The 21,184-nt window shown below is 40.4% G+C and overlaps 1 protein-coding gene across 1 annotated transcript in view; it reads left to right on the top strand.

Annotated features, from left to right (window-relative positions):
* Positions 1-21,184, top strand: part of DSCAM (DS cell adhesion molecule) — a 446,344-nt gene that overhangs the window by 244,547 nt on the left and 180,613 nt on the right. Inside the window, exons 4-5 of the mRNA XM_053936664.1 lie at positions 13,791-13,937; positions 19,800-20,078. Of these exons, the coding sequence (XP_053792639.1) occupies positions 13,791-13,937; positions 19,800-20,078 (426 nt within the window). The remainder of the gene's footprint in view (positions 1-13,790; positions 13,938-19,799; positions 20,079-21,184) is intronic.

Raw genomic sequence — 21,184 nt, 5'->3', positions numbered from 1 at the left:
TCACATCTCTTTTTAGGGAGCTGACAAGCATAAATAAGAAGAACAGACTGCTGGTACATAACTTAAAAACCTTTTGAGCCCGTGGTCCCATGCTTAAACAAGACACACATGTTTGGTTCACAGGTTTCATAGTGATCCTCTCCTTTAAAGGTGTATTTTATGTCCTTGTGGTAATCATGGAATGGTTTGGGTTGGAAGGGATCTGAAAGATCATCTCAATCCACCCCTGCCATGGCAGGGACACCTTCCACTGTCCCATGCTGCTCCAAGCCCCATCCAGCCTGGCCTTGGACACTTCCAGGGATGGGGCATCCACAGCTTCTTTGGGCACCCTGTGCCAGGGCCTCACCACCCTCACAGGGAACAATTTCTTCTTTATATCAAACCTAAATTTCCCCTCTTTCAGTTTGAAGCCATTTCCCCTTGTCCTGTCACTCCAGTTCCTGATGAATTGTCCCTCTCCAGGTTTCTTGTAGCCCCTCAGACACTGGAAGCTTCTCCAAACAACCTTCTCCAGGCTGAACATCCCCAACTTTCCCATCCTCTCTCCATAGGGAAGGTGCTCCAGTGCCCTTATCAACCTCATGGCTTCCTCTGGACTTGCTCCAACAGTTCCACATCCTTCTGATGTTGGGACACCCAAACTGGGCAAAGTGCTCCAGGTAGGATCTCATGAGAGCAGAGTAAAGAGGAGAATCCCCTCCCTGGACCTGCTTCCCACAGAGCTTTGGATGATCCTGCTGGTAATTCCATGCACAGTTTTGGTCTCTGTTCTCCATCTCCAGCGGTGCCAGAGGATGTGGATGTGTCTGATTCATGCTGGGGATGCTACTCAGAATGTCTGGGGTGGCTTGGAGTGTGCTGGACACGAGGGGGCTTTTCTGTCAGGTCAATCCTCTTTAGGGAACTTCATGCTGCTTGCAGCTTCTGGGATTGCAAGACATGTCAAACATATGGATCTTCCCATGGAAATGTCATTAACATGGCCAAGGCCATCTGTGCTAATGTCATGTGGTGCTGGCAAGGTCACTCTCTGACTCCACACGTTCTTTAATGGCCTGTGGGGATAAAGAAAGAGTTTGACTGCTGAGGGAAGTTCAGGCAGTGCAGGTCTGTGTCTGCTTGGCCATATGTATTTTGTTGGTTTTATAATTTAGTGCTATGCTCCCTGAAAAAAACAAGTTTCAGAAGTGGAAAATATGCTCTGTGTGACTTTCAGCCTAAAGTCCCATATGTAGAATATGAGTTTGCAGGGGTGTTTTTTTTTTGCCCTAAAACACCTCTGTTTCCTTAACATTCATCATTTAAAAGACACAACAGAACACATTATAGACTCTAGCTGCCTAACAAATGCTGAAATGCAACCCTAAACCAAATCTAAGCATTCACAAAATAGATGGCTTAAATAATTTGTAGAGCTAATTGCATCTGTAAGTACAGGGAAAGCTCAGGAAAAGTGGAAAAATGTTTAACACAGCTTGCCTGAAACATTAATCTGGCCAAAGGCTGTATTTTAAAACTAATTTATTCTGAGGTATTTGCAGAAAATGAGCACTGGTGCAAACAAAACATGTCCAGCCCACTGGTGAACACTCTGACAGTGGAAAGAGAACAACAATAATCATATTTAACTCATTCAGAGAGATTTACACAGTCAAACTATGCCCTTGTTGTGCATCTCCATATAGGATTGAATCCAATCTGGCAGCTTTTCAGACACAGGATGTGAAAAAAGGGGTAAGAAAGGATTTTTAGATGCTCAAAACCCAGAACTGGGATTCCCAAATCTGCCACAAACTCACAGGATAAAGTTAGGCAAATCAATTTGCTTCACTGTGCCTCAATTTCCCAATCAAATAGAAATTGGGAAATGACAAAAATTATCTTAGAAATGTCTCTGGGCATATTTGCATAATCATCCTGATATTTGGACAGGCTACCAAGTCATGATTCTCTGAGCAGTTCAGAGAAGGAAATAAAAAACCTTAAAATACATTTATTTGAAAGGACTGATGCTTGTTGTGCTTATAATGATATTTTCTTTGTGCTTCCAGTCTAAGGAAAGTAATAGTACAGAATCACAATAATCTTTATGAGACGGTATGGAATTACACATCCTTGCTAGTTTTACCTCCCATAGATCTTTGAAATGAAGTTGGATTGAAATATCCCATAATCTTGAGTTGATGCTCAGCATAAATCACACTGTGAATTTATTCCTTGCTGAAAAGTTATATTTACTGAACCCTTTTCATTGTTATAAAGTTAGTTTGACAAAGATGTCAGCAAACAGAAAATAAATAGTGTGAAAACCACATCTATTCACACTGCTATAATATGACTCTTGTTCAAAGTGTTTCTGTTTATTGAGAAGTTGCAAGAATTACAAAACTTTGTAACTATAAAAAAATGAGGTCTGCTAAATCCCCATATGCTGATGGAATTCAGTCTGCAAACAGATTCTCAGGAATTGCTTGCAGTTATTTCCATTTTAAATCAGTGGGTTTTTTTATTTCCTCCAGCAATGTTGGTAATGCATGTGACTTATGTAATACTTTAAAGCTGGTTTTCTAATATTCTTTTATGGAATAATTTCATTGGATCAGGGATGGCAGGAGTTTTGTTTATTTTAAGGTATAGAAAAGTCTTTACATATTCTGCTCTTACTACTGTTATTTTTTCTGTTTAAAACACTTCTTCATCAATTGTTCTGAAGCGACACCAAGTACAAATGGTTTTGTATGTTTCCATAATAAGGGAAATTTGTACTGAGTCACAAAAGATGGGAATAGCTCATCAGGAGACAATTATTTTTAAAAAATGGTAAGTGTGTGAGTGGTAATGAGAGCTGAATATTTAAATACACAAAATGCACAACATGGAGCTCTGTGCCTGTGTGAAGGGTAAAGAACAGACAGAAGTACAGTCCCATCTTCTAAAAAAGCTGGTTATGCTGAGAATCAAAATTTGTGTGTATGAGAGAGAAAGGTAGAGGAAAAATTGTTATAGTGAGGGGAAATTGCAAAAACTATTTTAATTTTTATAGAGCTATTGAAAAGCAATGCCATAGATTTAACACTATTGTATTGTTCAAAAAGATGGAAATGTACATCATTAGCAGCTTTTTCCCTTCATTTAAAAAATTATTCACTGAACATTGAATTCTTTTCCCAGTAGATTGGCCAGGAGTATCCAGAAGAACTTATTTATTTTATTTCTAATTCCTAGTGGAGCTGGTTCTTCCCACAGTGAATATTCTGAATATTTTTTTATCCAAACATAGGTTTACTTTTTCAAATTGGGTGAGGAAGGTGTTAATTCCTTCCCATATCATTGCCATAAAACCAAATTAGCCTGTTCCACTTTCCCTCATTTTGCTCTCTCAAAATAAAAACACTACACTAGAATGTACCAAGTGAAGCTTTGTCTCTGCTACTGCACATGCTTTAAATAAAAATTCTGACTGCTCAGGTGTCTTGGGAAGCTTTGAATAGATCTTTTCATGGAAGGGAGTGGGTGCTATGATAAATTTCTCATAAAACTGTTCCTTCAGATTGAGATGCTCCATTACCTTCCCAGTTACCTGCAGAATAAATGTGGTTAAACATGTGGGGCCAGAGAGTTGCAGCTGCTGTAATTACCATGGGATAATATTGGCTGTTTGCACTCAGTCAAAGTAATTCTGCTGCTGTTGGAATTCTGTGTCTGCAGGGCTGTGCCTTTTTCTGATCATATTGTCCATAACAGTTTATATTCTGGAAATACAATCACTTCAAAGCTCCAAAACTATTCAGGTGCACAATTGATGGTGGTGACATAAAGCAGCTGCTGTTGAGGCCAGAGGAGATGGAGGTTTTCTCTTTAATTAACAGGCTTGTGTTTAAATTTATATGCAGATAGGAGGGGAGATGGGTTCTGGTCCTTGCTGATATAAAGAGCAGAGAATAAGTTTATTTGTGCTAAGCCACTGGTCAGCTCCAGGCTATTTATTTATATGGGATGCACCAGTAAAAGCCTGAGGAAAAAGATTTTAATCCTCCAGACAGCTCCATATATCATGGGCAAAGTTGAATCCTCTTTAATCAGAGCCCCTAAAACTAGCTGGTGATTTAAAATTATCTGCTTGCTTGCCAGCTGAAATGAGGAAAGCAGATTCTACAGCAATGTATGCAAGCACTCAAATAATCTAAAACTGAGGCATTAAAGATTATGGGAGTTTTATTCAATATCCTGGAGGATGACAGTTAACAACAGCAGGTAGAGAGCTGTAACTGCTCATGCCTAATAAATTCATCAAAGATTAAGAGGGGGAACAATTTAATAAAAGCTTTGTGTGATCAGTCAGGTCTATACTATTAAATCATAAAAGAGTAGCCATTAACAAAACCCAGTCTGTGTACACAAAAGCACAGCTCCTGCATCTAGTTATGCCTTATTTGAAAAAACAAACAAACAAACAAACAAAAACCAAAAAAAAAAAAAAAAAAAAAAAAAACAAAAAAAAAAAAAAAACAAAAAAAAAAAAAAAAAAAAAAAAAAAACCAAAACAACAAAAAAAAAAACAACAAGAAACACCCCCACAAAATCAAAACAAGCAGGTTTATTCCTCCTTTATAAAACTTGAAGATTGCATCTGTAACATAAGCAGAACTGGTGTGGACAGTTGGTATGAAATACATTTTTGCAGTCTCAGAAACACAGACAGGGCAACAAAATATGTTTTGATTCGGGTAATTTACAGTGTCTTTTTCAAAAGGGCCAAACTCATTCAGAAAATTATAGCACTGCACATGTAAGAGCATAATGTCTTTTCTTATACTGAGATTACAGAAGCACAAATAAACTCACGGTACTGTTGGATTTAGAGCAGCTAAAATGAGGAATGCAGCTGCCTCCAGCATTCAGGACCTACCTGATTTTGGAACACTGGGCTCAGGCCTCATCCTGTCTCAATGAGAAACCAACAGGGAACCACAACTCTTATTCCTATTTAAAGCTGCAATTGACTCAGCAGATGATCTCTCTCAGCTCAATTTACAAATCCAAAACTGCAACTTTGTTTTGTTCAGCCCCCACTCCCTCCCCTTCCCTTCCCTTCCCTTCCCTTCCCTTCCCTTCCCTTCCCTTCCCTTCCCTTCCCTTCCCTTCCCTTCCCTTCCTTCCCTTCCCTTCCCTTCCCTTCCCTTCCCTTCCCTTCCCTTCCCTTCCCTTCCCTTCCCTTCCCTTCCCTTCCCTTCCCTTCCCTTCCCTTCCCTTCCCTTCCCTTCCCTTCCCTTCCCTTCCCTTCCCTTCCCTTCCCTTCCCTTCCCTTCCCAGAACTTCCCTTCCCTTCCCTTTTTTCTTTTTTCCTGTTTCCTTCTTTATTTCCTTTTCTTTCTGTCTCCTTTTCTCTTCCAATTGCATTCACCCTATGATTCCATAGGCAAGGAACAGGCAGGTTTGTTGTCTCAGGTAGTAATAATTCATGCAAAACATCAAGTGAAATCTGGAGAACTGCAGCTATGGCAAAATCCCCATTTATGAAACAGAGAGACATTTTGGAATGGAGCAAACACCACAGCATTTAAATTTGTCTAGATCCATTTTCTTTGGAAAGATGCAGAAGGATATTGCTAGTCCATGATATTCCTTAGAGAAAGAGATGCCAAAATTCCAGCTTTTTTTTTTATTATTATTCTTTTCCTCTTTAATCTTTGAAGAATCAAGTGGAAAATATTCCATGGCTTTGGTGGCATTTTAGAGCCATGGTGATGGTGGCTGTGCTGGGCCTCCTACACTTGGAGCAGCTCTGAATTCCACTGGCTGAGAGGCAGAGTGACTGATAAGGAGCAGATTTATTTACAATAAGCCCTGATTCACCCTGAGCTGCCACCAAAGCTGGTGCTTCTAACCCTAACTGAGGTAGAGGAGGTGAAGGAGGGTAAAGAATGATGATATTAGAGACATCTTAGTTTTGACCTGTCAGTTCTGCACAAATTTTGCCAAGCTGTGAATCCACCTCTGTTAGAGCTGGAACCACACCAGGTCATAGGACTGGAAATATTTATGAATGTCCTTAGCTCTCTGCAGAGATCTTTGCACAGAGATAATCTCAGTTACTCTTTATTGCGGTCTAAACAGATTATGTGTCTAAAAAAATAGAAAGCATCTCATGTAAGGCTGCTGGCTTGTTTTATAAATTCTCAAATTTAATTCTGCGGGGCAGAAAAAGCCCATAACAAACAACAAAACAGAAGGGAAAGGGGAAAACAACTGCTTTGGAACTGAAAAAAAAACTTCAGACCTGCAAGCTTGGCTTTATGATAAGACACACTTCTGTGAGCTTTGAGGAGCCTGGAATTATATACTAAATATCACAGCAGCCTCCCTCACCTTGGACAACACTTCCTATGGATTTTATGGCTTTCTTTCTTTGTGTCAGGAAAAAATGGGAATATCAAACACCTTAGTTCCTCATGAGCAGCATCGTACTATGGTGGCATTTCAGAACCTTTGCCACTGTTTTTGTTCTGCCAGGAAATGAGGCATGATGGCCTCTCAAGGTGTCTCATGAAGGCTGAGTACATTGAGTGGGTGATACTTGGAGAAGTGAAATCCTGACCTTTCCCTCCACATTTCCTTTCCTCATCTGATCTTTGGGCTGGGTATCAAAATCCTTCCCAGGACGGTGACTGCAGGGCAGAGTTTAAGCAGGTTCTAGCACACTTCCCATGCCCTGGGCAGCAGCCTGGTTTGTTTGAGGATGTTCTAGCAATGCCATAAAGCTGAGTTGTAGGTTTCTGTCCCCTTTGGCTCTGTGGGGAGCTCTCTCCCCTTCCATGCACAGGTCACACTGGAAACTTGCTTAGCAGAAGCGATTCTATCCAGTGGAGGTGACAAGTGCCACTGGCAAGAGTTGATTTGTTCTATATTGCCATTTGGCACAGGATTAGAACAGCCATCTGTTCTCTTAATTTTGATCAACCCAATTTAGGCTGCAATAACACAACGCCGTTAGATGTGTTTCCAACAAAGGAAAAATCAAATATGGTTTTCTAAATCATCTTGGGGGTAGCATTACCCCTATTTAAAGACTACCAGCATGCTGGGGGAAAAGGGCATGATAAAAGAATAATTAACATTGTGATTTTAAAATATTCTCATTTTCGTAGAAGAATATGATGTGCTAATTCGACAGGAAAGTGTTCACATTTTCTTATGAATAATACATGAGAACAATCTCACATAGGAAACCTAAACAGAATTTTATTTTAATCTCTAATATTATGCAGTCTAATGGAAAACATTAAAACCTTACATAAGAGCAATTTCATAATTGTTAATGTGACCTCTTCTCACTTAAAGAAACGAGCACACGATTTGCTAACACTGCTCAGCTTTAAGGAAGTCAGTAGGTTATTTAGGGCACTGGTCAGCAGACAGTAAAATGAGGGGTGTGTTTCAAACATGTGGTGGGTTTGGGGGCCCTTGGGCAAGCCTAGATGTGACCCAGTTTCCTCCACCTCTTCCTGGCTCTCTTTAGGACAGTGAGATCCACCTCTTTGGGGTCCATCTCTTTATCTCCAAACCAAGTGGTTTGCTAATATCTCAGATGAAGACATGAATTTAGAGTTTCTCTCAGGGAATGAAATTTTGTTAAGAAAAGCAGTTGGCAAAATGTGCCAACTGTTAAAATGTTGTTGTAATGGCAAAAGATGACACAGCTCGGTTGTGTTAAAGAGGTTTGATTTGAACACTGAGGTTTTCATACCAATAATTCTAGTTCTAGGACAGTCAGGTGTAGGTCACATCTACAGAAGGAGGGAAATCCCTAAATCCATGACTCTGAAAAGGAGATCACAGTTTTCAATGATGAGTTCAATTACTGGATGGGTACATGGAAAAGAAAAATTATACAGAGGAAAATGGTGACATTTTGCCTTCACTATGACCAGAAACAGAAATTTCAGAACTGAATTTATGTGCATGATCCAAGCTTGAAAAGGAACTTCAAAAAGTTGTTAAGGTGTTGAGTGAAAAACTACAGGAATATTTCAAGATATGAATGATTCACAGTAAATGATTTAGGAAGTTCAATCTGTATAACTAATTAAGGAGAAAGATGGTATAAGAGGTAATTTCCTCGTGTTCTGTAAGGACTTAAATGGGCAGAAGATTTCTGACTGTGGAGGAAATCTTTAATGAAGGCACAGTAAGATCCAATAACTGAGGCAAAGGCTGGTGGACCCAAACAATACACTAATTTTCAAAAGTAAGAATAATTGGAAGAATTTACCCAGGGCTATCACATGCTCTCCACTTACAAGAAATCTTTAATCATGACTAATGTCTTTTTAAAAAAGCTATAGTGTAACTTCCAGATATGGACTTGGGCAGGGGTTAATGGCAAAAGGATGGAAGTTGAAAATAAATTACTCTAATGGTCTTTCTAGTCCTTGGATCTATATATTTTCAGTCTCACCATGAGGCAAAGTTATGTATTATGTTGGATGCTGGGGAAAGTTTTGGGTTCCACTCCCTCGTTTTCCACTGACTTTTATGAATTGTATGAATCCATGTATCTCAGAGATCTCCTTCGTAAAGCATTTAAATTTTCATAAAATCATAGAATTCTTTGGCTTGGAAGGGACCTTAAAGAACATCTAATTCAAACCCCCTGCCATGGGCAGGGACACTTCCCACTAGGCCAGGTTGCTCAGAGCCCCATCCAGCCTGGCCTTGGGTTTAAATTCTATTTTTAAGCAAGTTTAAATATTATTTTAAATGGTAATATATTACTATGATTGCCCACACTACCAAGGCAAGAGATAGTGAGGGTTCCTGGGAGCCTTTGAAGTCTTTGAATGAGACACATATTCCAGATATTGGACCAGGTTTTCAAAGGCATCAAGCATTGAAAGCCAAAAGAGATTTCAACATCTCTGTAAATCAGATGCTGAAATTATTATAATCACTTATTCAAGGCATTAATACAAACACTGCTGAGGAGGAATAATAAATGGGAATTATGAGCTATATTTTGACAGTGTTTTTTTTAAATTGTTGTGAAGGAGGCTTCTCTGTCTTCCTCTCTTGAAGCCTGTTAGCAGCCAAACAAGCAAAAAGCTTCAGATGATCTGAAAGGATTTTTCACTTTAGAAAAATCTTTATTTGGCATATTAAGTAGGTGAGTCAAAAAAATTAAGACTTCGTTAGAGCAAAGCAGGGGCGATTAAATTAAACGTGCCTGAAGAAGAAAGCCCTCCCCTGGATCAACAGGGCAGTGAGAGCTTGTCTGTCCCATCCTGGTGCTTTTCTAAACACTTTTTGAAGTGTAGAAGGCAGAACACTCAACACTTCGGCTTTGTCACAGCTGACAGCCTGTCGGGTTTAATGAAAATGCTCTCAGTTTAGAAGATGACAGAAATTACATGCATTTCCCCTTTTATTTCTCTGTCATCTTTTTCTGTCTCGCATTTCTACGGGAGAAGGAGGGGTTGGTTATTAAAAGCATTACATAAGTATGCAAAATATGTTAAGAAGAAAAGAGGAAAAGGAAAATCGTTAGCCCTGCAATTATACACAATGTCTGTTGGTGGGAAATGTGGGATAACATCTGATGTGTGGCAATAACTATTTACTTTCAGCTATCTTTGAAGAGGGTGAGGTAAAAATCTCTAGATAATGCTTTAAGTGAAGGTTTTATTGTACAATTGCCTGAGTAATTTCCAAAAGGAAGATGATCTAAGCAGTGTTAGATAGCTTGAATGTGTTCATAACTTCTCCAGAAAATACAGCAAGATAACACTGAGCAATTTCTTGGCTCTGCAAAGCTTTTACATTCCTCCTTTATTAAGTGGTGGGCTTTTAATAAGTGTGTCTGCTCTCACAGAGCCAAAAGTGTAACTGCATCTGAGGAAACTCACTGCCAGGGCTGAGCAGGGAACGCTTCACCTGCAAGTATCAGTGACTACTATGAGATCTGGAAATAGCCCACAAATCCTTTAAATTCATCACCCAGCCACTCCACGTCCTCATCCACATCCACAATCCACACCCCAGCTGTGATTCCAGAACTGCTCTCTAGAGTTTAAAGGGAAGCTCTGAATTTGATCTTCTCACTTAATTTCTGTGGCAGCTTTTTTCATGCTTATCCTGAGAAGAGAGACAAATTTGACTACTAATGATGCCCTGTGTAGACCATCTCTCAAAACTGTGCAGAGCATCTGAAAACAGTGACCACTGTGGAAGAGCACAGAGGAAGGTGTGACATTCACAATTTCTGGACAGAGAGACATAATTCTGTCCCTCAGGAGAAGCACAGAGAGAAGAAGAGAAAACAATCTTTATCTCTGCTCCTTTGTTTTCCCTATGTGGAATGTGGTGTGGAGATTGTTCACCTGCAGTGATTGCTGGGTTGGATTCTGGTGAAGGTTGTTTGGGTTCAGTGACCAATGGATCCAGCTGTGGCTCGGGCTCTCAGCAGAGTCACGAGTTTGAGTTAGTTAGAGAGGTAAGTAAGAAGTAAGTGTGTAGAATGGGATAGTCTCTCTTTAAATAGTATATTAATGTAATCTAGTACAGTTTTAATAAAGCTGTCCTTCAGCCTTCTGATCTGGAGCCAGACATCATCATCTCTTCCCTGAGCCGGGGTTCTCCACATTTTACTATAAAGAAGGGATTTATTTTTAAACTTTGGCCTCTTTTGTGTGATTGTAAACTTGTGCATACTGTTCATGTCCAAAGGTGTGAAATGGAATAATGGAGAAATGGAATTATGAAGAGAAATGGAATTATATGTATTTAGCAAAGGTGAAGATGGACCCCAGAAAGAGAAAGCTCCAGGAAGCCTTCACATGCCTCTCAGCTGTTTAGGCTCCACTCAGTTGACACAAATGCACAGCAGGTGCAGATTTACTGGAGGGACCAAACAATCCCAACCACCCCATTAGCACCTTTTTATCTGCTCCTGGGCCTGTGGTGTGGTTGCAACCTCTCCACTGCCATCCACCCTGGCACACTTTGGCACCAGAGTCACATCCCAGCTGGAAAACCTTGCTGTAAGCCTTGCCTGGGCTGCAGAGGATGTGTGTGCACAGAGCAGGCAGGGCTGGTGGCACTGCTGAGGGCAGGCACAGGGCTGTGCTGCCTGAATGCAGAGCTGGTGGATGGATGCTCACACAGCTGGATACAAAAGCAAGGCAGGGCTGGCTTTGCTGCACCACCCACAAGCCAAGCCTTTAAATGTGATTCCCATCTCCTGAAGCTGTCATTTTGTGCTGCCCATGGAGCATAAGGGAGACAACTGTGCCTCAGTTTACCTGTAGTTCTTACAACATATTCCCTGCAAAAGATAGATTTGCTTTATGAATATCTCAGGAGTGCAGAAACTGCTTGTGAACTGAAATTTGACATCTCGTGGTTTTCACACCAAAATTCTAAATATCCTTCTAATCTAAATTTAGGGGTGAAGGCAAGCCTTGTTAAAGGGCAGAGATGTTGAGTAGCATTATTTGATAAGAAGCTAGGGTGGCACAAATGGTTTTGAGTAATGTATACACTCAGACAGTGTTCTGAGTAAGTGGGAACATGAAAGGAAAAGGAAGAAACACTCAGCATAGGGCAGAACATTAGATCAAGGAGTTACAGTATATCTTATTGGTTTAATTTGTTGCTACTACGTGTCTATATCATTTCATCCAAACATTACAACTAAAATATTAAAATGTAAGATGCTTTTTTTCATGTAAGCTTTTCAGTGTCACATTTCAGACATCTGGCTGTGAAACTGAACTATTACTCATTCAGGTGATTTTACTGCTGCACTCCACAATATCTTTGTTCCTAAGTCTTCTCTATGCAAGCAATTTAAGTTTTCAGAGGCATATGAAGTCGGAATAACTTCTGTATACAAGAAAGAACCTCTCTAGCCCGTAAATCTGTAAATCCACCTGGGCTGGAGTACATTGTTGCTCATGGCTGAGGAGAGAGCACTTCTCACAGTTCTCCCTCCTCCTTTGCATTTTCCCTTGCTCTGCTCTTCTTCCTCAGCAAAGGAGCTCAACACCTTCTGTGCCTCTATTATGGTGATTTATTTTCACAGAATCCCAGGATCCCTGAGAGGGGGGGGAAAGTCCTTCCAGCCCATGGAGTCCCAGCTGTGCCCCATGCCCACCTTGTCCCCAGCCCAGAGCTCTGAGTGCCACCTCCAGGGGACACCTGCAGGGATAGGCACTGCAAAGCTCCCTGGGCAGCCCCTGCCAAGGCCTGAGCAGCCTTTCCATGGGGAAATTCCTCCTGGTATCCAACATGAGCCTCCCCTGGCACAGCTTGAAGTCATTCCCTCTCCTCCTGTCCCTGTTCCCTGGGAGCAGAGCCCAACCCCCTGGCTGTCCCCTCCTGGCAGGGAGATTTAGAGAGAAATAACATCACCCCTGAGCCTCCTTCTCTCCATGCTAAACAACCACTTATTTAACCCTGGTGTTGTTATTTAATAATTCTGGATACTTCTAAGGATGGGAGAGATGGGCTGGTGTTGTTTTATTCAATGTTCTCTGCTTTGAGGGTCAGACTGGTGACATCAATTTTTTTTTTCCCAATTTCTTTTATATTATGGTTTAAAGGATATCACCCTCTGTAATGAAACCATTTCCTTTCTGTCTTCTCTCTGTTGGATTGCCTTCCCACTGATGCATCTATGAGCAAGCATCCTGACTACACTTAATTATTAAAAAGTCATTGCTCAAACAGAGCTCTGAAGAAAAGGAATTCTTTCTTACTGCATATTACTGGATATTAGTTTATAATGGGTTTCACCCTTGTGTATTTCTCCCCTAATTCTGGAGCCTGATATATTTTATAATACCTAGGTACAGGTACATATATTGTGAGAGCTACCGGCTACACAGACATTTAGCAGGCATGAAAAGGAAAAGATACTCACATTTACCTCAGTGTAAAAGTTTTGGAAAAGCACACACAGCTTAGACTACAGTATTTTTTAAGTGGATATATTAACCAGGTGAGGGTTAAGTTTACAATGCATTCTAAACACATTATTTCAATTTATTATATTATAGAAAGTGCATTGGAGCAAACATGTACTGTGTTGATTTTAGGGGGATTTGTGTCCTTGCTTTTAAAGTGGGCATGAAACAGAACAGTTTTGTGGGTGCCAAAAGATCAAAACTGCTCATGTGACCATATAAACAGTGGTATTTTCCAAATATTCTAGAACTATAATAATAAAAAAAAAAGTTATATTTGAAGAAAATGTAACCTGTAATATTTTTATTTTGAGAGAACTCTGACCTTGAACGTGTCAGACGTGTTTGGTTTTGGAGTTTGTGGCTTTGCTGGGCAGGATGGGGTGGGACTGCTCCTCACACTGGAGCTGTTTAACTTGCAGGCATTGCAGGTGTGAGCAGCTTCCCTGCCTCTCCAACCCCTACAGCTCTGCTGCTGAACTGCATCAGATCATCCTACAATACTGAACTAAACTGGGTTAATGCATTGGTTCTTTACCCCTTATTTTATTTCAGATGCTCCTTGTATGTTTGTTAATAATCATATAGACCATGGCACATTTCTTCATTCCTCATATTTTCCTTAAAAATCCCTCTGTTTCTGCACATGAAGCGCAAATAAAATACACATTAATTCATTCCTTTTGTGCATTTACAGTGAGCACTTGGAATTATCAGCTTCAAACCTGGCAACAAAAAATCTTCAGCCCCTGTGTCCTCCATCCTCCAGTGTGAGAGTAACAACCTGCAGATATTTTAAACCCTGCAAATTCTTGTGTCTTTCAGGACCTAGATTTCTCATCACATCCACGGGAGCCTTGTATATTTTAGACGTACAAAATGAAGATGGACTGTACAACTACCGATGTATCACAAGGCACAGATACACTGGAGAAACACGACAGAGCAACAGCGCAAGACTTTTTGTATCAGGTGCTCCTTTTCTGCATCTTGCTAAATGAAATGCTGCCTGTGTCTCTCTCTAGTGTGCTCAGCTGGCAAGGCACGTTCTTGTGTGGTTTCTGTCAAATGGAAGTGGGAAGCTGCTGTAAAATAAGATGGGCCATTTTAAAATTCTTTATTTTTAAAATATGTTTTGCACATCATAGTGGCTATTTCCTGAAGGCCCATAGGGTGCACCTGCATTCAGCATGGTGATTTTTAGCAGGTTTAGAGTACTTTATACAGGGGACTGTGGATGGACTGATGGACTGTGGATCCCTCCAAAACTAGACTTGTGCAGGGGAACTTTCACCTTAACCTCACTGTTCAGCTAAAGAAGGGGAACACTTTTAGGGGTAGTGTACCCTGCTTTGGGGTGATCTGAACTGCCCCTTGGTGCCTGCTCCTCTCTGTTGACCTCAGCAGGAGTTCAGGACGTTGCACTCAGCTGTAGATATTCCCACCTCAGGATTCTCAGGTTACCCGAGGTGCATTTCAGCCTTCCTTTTCATTCATCCCATTCCTACCTATACTAAAGTAAGCAAATATTAAAATAGCTATGATACTATAAGAAGTTGAAAGAAAGAAAGAGAAAAAAGTAATAAAGATCTTATACCCCCACAAAAAAAATATTTCAGAGATAAATAATGAAAACGTTTACCTTTAAACAACTCATCTTTAAAACAATACCCTACAAGTTAACATAACCCATAAATACAACTATAAGAAAAGCTTATAAAAAATAAGAGAGATTTCACAATTACAAATTTCCCAGGTGACTGCTATTCATAAAATTAAAAACCACAAAAAACTATTTTCTTATAAAAAAGTCTCTATAACATTAATAAAAAAAAAACCTTGTCTCCCTAAGTAAACTAAAAAAAGACTATTCTAAAAGTAGTAAACTGACTAAAATCTTAAATTTTATTTCTTTACATTATCATTAAGAAAGAAAAATTTATAAGAAGAAAAGAAATGTCCTAAAAGTTTTATTATAATTTTTATTACTCTTAATTAGTAATTATTAATAATTTAATTATTTTATTATTAATAAAATAATTTATTAATAATTTATATTATTATGAGATAAATATTAATAATTTTTTCTTTATACCTTTTTAAAATTTTAAACCTACTTCACCTTTCTCCTAATCCATCGCAAAAATAAATAAATACATTCTAATAAATACACTAGTAACCAACCAACACAAAACCCACCACACTCATTAATACATTAACAAAAAAAATCTTAAATTGATGACCCAAAACCACTACACATGGGGAAAGCAGCACATTCCCCTGCTTCCAGGAGGGATCTCCAGCCAGAAGGAGAATTTGCCCCATGCCAGTGCACCCAGGGGTGCTGCAGGCAGACAGGAGGACTGGGTGGCAGCTCTGGGCTGAGTCCCAGGGCAATTTGTGCAGCAGGTGGGAAAACCAAGAAGGTGGATGGGCTATTTTAACTTTTCCCTGTAGTTTGAAATGAGCTCCTGATTGCTCTGTGTGTGTGTGTGATGGACAGTTGGGCTCCTCACAGTCACCACACACTCAGGGCTCTCAGTACATTGCTGCTCCAACATTTTTCCCCATTTTTTTCTCAGTGAGAGGTAGTGCCAGTTGTGGGTGAGGTGAAGGAGGAGCTGATCCCAAGCCTGGGTCTGGAACTTGCTCTCAGACATTTCTGTGTAGGATTAGCACTTCTCCACCTCCCCTTCCTGTCCCTCATTTGCTGCTTGTCCACAACTGCTCCCTTTGTTTGCATGTGAGCAAATCCAGAGGGGTTTTCCTACATCCACAGAGCTCACTGAGGCTGTATCCCAGACTTTCTCTTTCTCCCCAAATCCTTACCCTACATAAACCATCCCCACCATCCTACTGAAAGCCCCACATTGCTTTTTCTCCTTTTCTCTGTTGCTAATTTGACCTCCTTAAAGGTCAGTCAGGATTTGGTGACTTTCCCAATCTGACAGTCAGTGGGGTCATTCCCTTTTTGACCCTTTCCTCTCCTCTTCTGTCAGAATAAAACTCCAGTGGTCAGGTCTCACCTCTCCACCCCTCTGTTTGAGAGCCCTAAGGGAGACAGAAGGTGAGCACAAGGTTTTCCATTATTAACCTGCCTCTTGCCCTCCTCCAAAATGGATGTTGTTCAAGTATTTTGGAGCCCTCTGAACACACAGGTCAGTACTTAAATATAGTAATGATAAAAAAAAAAAAAATATATATATATATATATATATATATATATATATATATATATACAGTGGGATTGTTCAGGTTAGAATCACTTACCAGTCAGTTCCAGGATTTGCTCCCTTTGATAGGTGTCCCCTGTGGGTAGAACTCTTGCCTCTGCTTTCCCCAACCAGATGAAGAAGTTCTCCTGGACAATAATCTGCCTGCTGTGGTCTTTTGAGAACAGGCAGGATTCTACCCTTCCAGCTGGCTCCATAATATGGTCTGCTTCCGTGTGAAATCACGTTAAGGCTGAGCCAGTGGGAACATAAATAAAATCAGGCTTGTATCTTGGTTACCACAGGAAAAATTCTGGTTATCTCACTGAACAAAAGTGGGGAAATGAAAGCTCTGCCTTGTTTGAAATTTAGGACAAACAAACACCCTAAAGGATGTTCTCTGTCTGGAGTTGCCTTTTCTATTCTCCTCCACAGACCAAATTGAAGTAGCAAATTTTACCTGTGTGCAATAACTGGCTTTTTAAATTCAACAGGGTTAGTTATTCTTGATCAGGGCTCTGATTTCCAGTCCTTTAACCTACTGAGCAAGTGCAGCAATCAGGGGCAGAGTTTATCTCTTAATATTTCTCTAACAGGTTTTCCTTTTTCTTTACTGGAATTTGTATTTTTAAAGAGTTACTCCTTTAAGAACTGGGATCGGAGAATCCATGAACATAGTTCTGAAAACTCTACTTGCATGAGACCTACATTTTTGCCTGCCTTTTCCATCCATATTTGTTCTTCACGTGTTTGGGATGAAATAGTTTGTGGTGGATGTTTCTCATGTTTCCTGGACACATTTAACAGAAGTTAAGCTTCATTATTGTTTTGAAACAGTGAGAATGGTAATGTGTAGATAATAGCAAATAAAATAAAAAATTAGCAAAAATAGTGAATAACTAATATGCCTATATTAATGAAAAAAAAAAAAGTTCCAAATTTCATTTTGAGTAAGAACATCTCCTTGAAATTACATGACCTTTCTAAATAAAATTAACCCAAAGCCATTAACATGCAACAGAATATACTTCTAAGACTCATTATAGTGTCCCTTTCCAACAAAAAAATTTGTCCTGACATGAATCCCATCTCCCCAAATCATTACTGCTTTTTAACCTCCACACTCTGAAAAATCCTTATGATTTTTAAAGCACAAAAAATTTTCCTCTTCTGTCCTTCAAAGAAGGTCCAAAGTAGAATATTTTAATACAACATTTTTGCCTCAGTTTTTCACCATTGTCCTTGCTGGAAGTCATTTGCAGCCAACTGTCAAAGCATTGTAAAATAATAATTCAAAGGAGGCTAAACACATATTGGAACTGGGTTATGTTACTTTGGTATTTTTTGCCTCATTGCAGGTGATTGCAAATGAACCCTTGGGTTTCTTTTGTGCTTTGTTTAGTTTTTGTTTTTTTGGATTTTTTTTCCCCCTTAACTGGAATATATGAACTGTACTAGTTTTAAATAGGAGTCTGTTCCAGGGACAACCCAAAGAAAAGTTTTTAAATTTTTTTTTTTGTCCAATTAAATGTATAATATATATTAATATATATTATATAGTAATATAATACATATTTCCTTCCACAGAGTGGAAGAAAACAGGTCACTGGAATCATATCTTATGTATCCCTGAATATATTTGTAAAACCTCCTCTATAACAGCAGAGTGAAATTTTCTTCATTACGTAGGCAAATCTCAGTTTAGCTGCCTTGCAACTGGGACTCCAGGCTGTGCTGCTGCTGACAAGGCTCAAGTCGAGAAGGAACAAAGGGAAATGACCCTGGGATAGAGAATCCAGGATCTGCTGTGCTGCTTGAGCAGGAATGCGCTGACAATACCTCTAAAAGACAGTTATGCTTTTTTTATTATTTAAATATGTAATTATTACTTCCATCTGAAGAAATTGATTTCCTGCAGATGTAACCTTCTTAAGAGCCAGAAGCTGTAATTTCTTGCCTGCTTGTGGTTTTACTCTCAGTTAATTCCCTACAAAAGAATCTGTGCCTGGTAACAGGGACGCCTGATGACCCAAGGGGCGAGAGAAGAGCTGGCTGATCAATTAGTCAAATTGACATTGGCCTTCCCAGCAGCATCCTGGCAGATTGTGCTTTCACTGAGCCGACATAAACAGCATGGCAAGCTCAAAAATTTGTCCCATCTTGGTGCCAAATGTGGACCTCGAGGCCACTGATTCATCCAAAACCACTCATTTAACCACCACAGACGTCTTCCTAATGAGACACTCAGCAAGCTGAATGTGGCTTTGCCCTCAGTGGCTCAGTGTTTTCCTGGCACCTAGAAAGCAGAAAAACCTCTGCTGTCACCTTTCACTGGACTTGGCTTTTTGGGGGTTTTATCGAGATATAGTCACGCCAAAAAAAAAAAAAAAAAAAAAAAAAATTAATCAAATTTTTAATATCATGGTTTTGGTTTCTGGATTAATAGTTTAACTTAAGTATCCTTAAGATGTTTGCTCTCCTGGGTGCCCTCCCAGTTGTGGCTGCAATTCATAAATATATATTTAAGCTCGTTTTAAACCAGCTAGCTCAGGTACTGATTACTTTTGGAATAGCTTGCATTCAGCATGCACTGCTCCTTTAATCTCTCCAGCTCCGTACAGGAACCTGCTGCAGCTGCCCTGTGAGCACCACCTGAGTTTGCTAAGTTAGAATGACTCTTGAAAATGCCAGAACTGTGGCAATCACACCTACATCCAGTCAGCTGTGATTAGATATACCCAAAAAGAGGTCACTGTGTCAGGTAGGAGCTTGTCAGCATGTAGAGTTTCTTTGTGAGACATAAATCCTAGCAAAGTGTGTTCCTGTGATGAAAAATTACTTTGATGAATATTTGTTCGGTATTTTTGTTGCAATAGCTCCAGGATGGGCAGCACAAAAATTTTAAATAGCGTCAACCTCTGTCTCCAAAATTTTCAAATTGGAAATTACAAACCAAGCACTATTTCTGATGGGTACATGCACCTCTGGTGAAGGCAATCCTGCCAGACATCTGTGAGATACATAAATCTGTGCCAGGTGCTGCACAAGTGAGGGCTGCAATTGTCAGCAAATTGAGCACAGAAAGATGCACTATTAAGCTGTAAGTTGGTCTTGTCACGTTAAGTTCTTTTCCCACAGAAGAAGAAAAGGCTTGTCTGTCATTTTGACTGCAGATAGAAATCCCTGTGCCTTTGCCCATTTGTCTCCTGACAAGGGAATAAATTGCTCCTTTAATTCAAAGCCTTCAGACCACCGAGAGAAGGGACAATGTGTTGGCTCCAATCTAGTTGAGAAGTGGCAATAATTGCTAAGGCAACACATTTCTGGCTCTTCGTGCCTCTCACAGGGAACATGAAGGATGACCAGAAAAACGTTTGCCACCTGGAAAAAATCCAGTGAGAGGATTTCCAAGCAGTGATGAGTTGCTTCAGCAGCATGTGCTGCTGGATCCCAGCCACCACAACTCAAACTGGTGGCTGGGTCAGAGAAGCAAACTGTAGTGCCCAAAACACTGGGCAGGCGAGTCAGAAAATGCAGGAGAAAAAAATATTGACACATCGCTTAGTGAGTTAATTTTAAATCTCTGGCTGAAAAAGAGTTCCTCTGTGTTTTCCTGTTTCAGACCCAGCGAATTCAGCTCCATCTATCCTAGATGGGTTTGACCACCGCAAAGCCATGGCAGGACAGCGAGTGGAGCTGCCTTGCAAAGCATCAGGGCACCCGGCACCAAAGTACCGCTGGCTGAAGGACAACGTGCCCTGGGAGCCCGACAGCCGCTTCCGGCAGACGGTGACGGGGCTGCTCATCGAGAACACGCGGCCCTCGGACTCGGGCAGCTACGTCTGCGAGGTGTGGAACAACTACGGCACCGCCGAGGTGATCGGCCGCCTCCACGTCAAACGTAGGTCGTGGGTTGGTGTGGATATTCTCAGCTCAGTCAGAGAGAAAGAGAAAGGTTTTCTAACCAGGCAAGAGCCTGGGAAGCAGTTGGGAAAGAATGTAAATAATTCTCTAATCTATCTTGTTATTCATATTGTTTATAGATATGTTCTGCCTCTGTGCGTCATTCACTGCCCACCAGTGTTGTGGGATGTTTTTACTCTAAGACCAATGAAATTAGTCTTCTCGATGTTCTCTATATATAGAGTGGTACATTTGAAATAAAGGAGAGTTCATTTCCTTAGCCTTCTTTGTTCCCATCCTGCTCAACAGCGTCAGGTTGGTGTTTCCAATCACAGGGGAGAGCTTGGACCAGTCCCTGCCTGGGACAGGTCTCTGGCAGTGGACAGCAGCTTTTATGGAGGTGGCCAGTGTTATGAGTAGATGTGGGGGTTTAGATAAGTCCCTGCCTTTTGTCCAGGCCTCTGGAGCTTTATTGAGGTGGCCAGCACCACAAAACCCACTCTCATTCACAAGTTCTTCAATAATGGCTGATTTGGTCTATTATAGAATAAGTTATCCATTTAATAGACATAAAACTAACAGACACAGGACTTAAAACAGACTATATACTATACAGGAATAAGGACAAAAGAGACTACTAGTAAATAAATACAGCAGGAGGCTAAAGGTACCATTAATTTTACAGCTAGCGAAGAAACTATTTAACTTAGGAACCAATGTTTCTTACCAATTTATCATGGACCACACATAAAAATCCTCTCCGTCAATTCCTAAGAATGTAACCATGGAATCTGCATCCAAACTCCTGGGAGAAGTCCCTTATGTTTATCAGGGTGTGTGTGTAGGAGGATTCTGCCTCTGTGATAATTCATGTGTATTTTATAGCCTTTGTAAAACAGTGTCTCTCAGTCAAGAATATTTATTTTTCTTTTATCTTTTCCCACATCTGCTCTCCAGACTAAGATGTTGATTCCTAGGTGGGGCCTGAGCCCTTTTTGGCAACAGACCCTTTGGGCCTTTCACCCACCTGGGTTATCTCTTCCATATGCATCAACCATCTATGGCAGAGAGGGGGAGGACATGTCCTGCCATAGCCAGCACCCC

The sequence above is a fragment of the Vidua chalybeata genome, chromosome 2 (genome assembly GCF_026979565.1).
Source record: "Vidua chalybeata isolate OUT-0048 chromosome 2, bVidCha1 merged haplotype, whole genome shotgun sequence".
NCBI lineage: Eukaryota > Metazoa > Chordata > Aves > Passeriformes > Viduidae > Vidua > Vidua chalybeata.
This window is presented reverse-complemented; position numbering and strand designations above follow the sequence as displayed.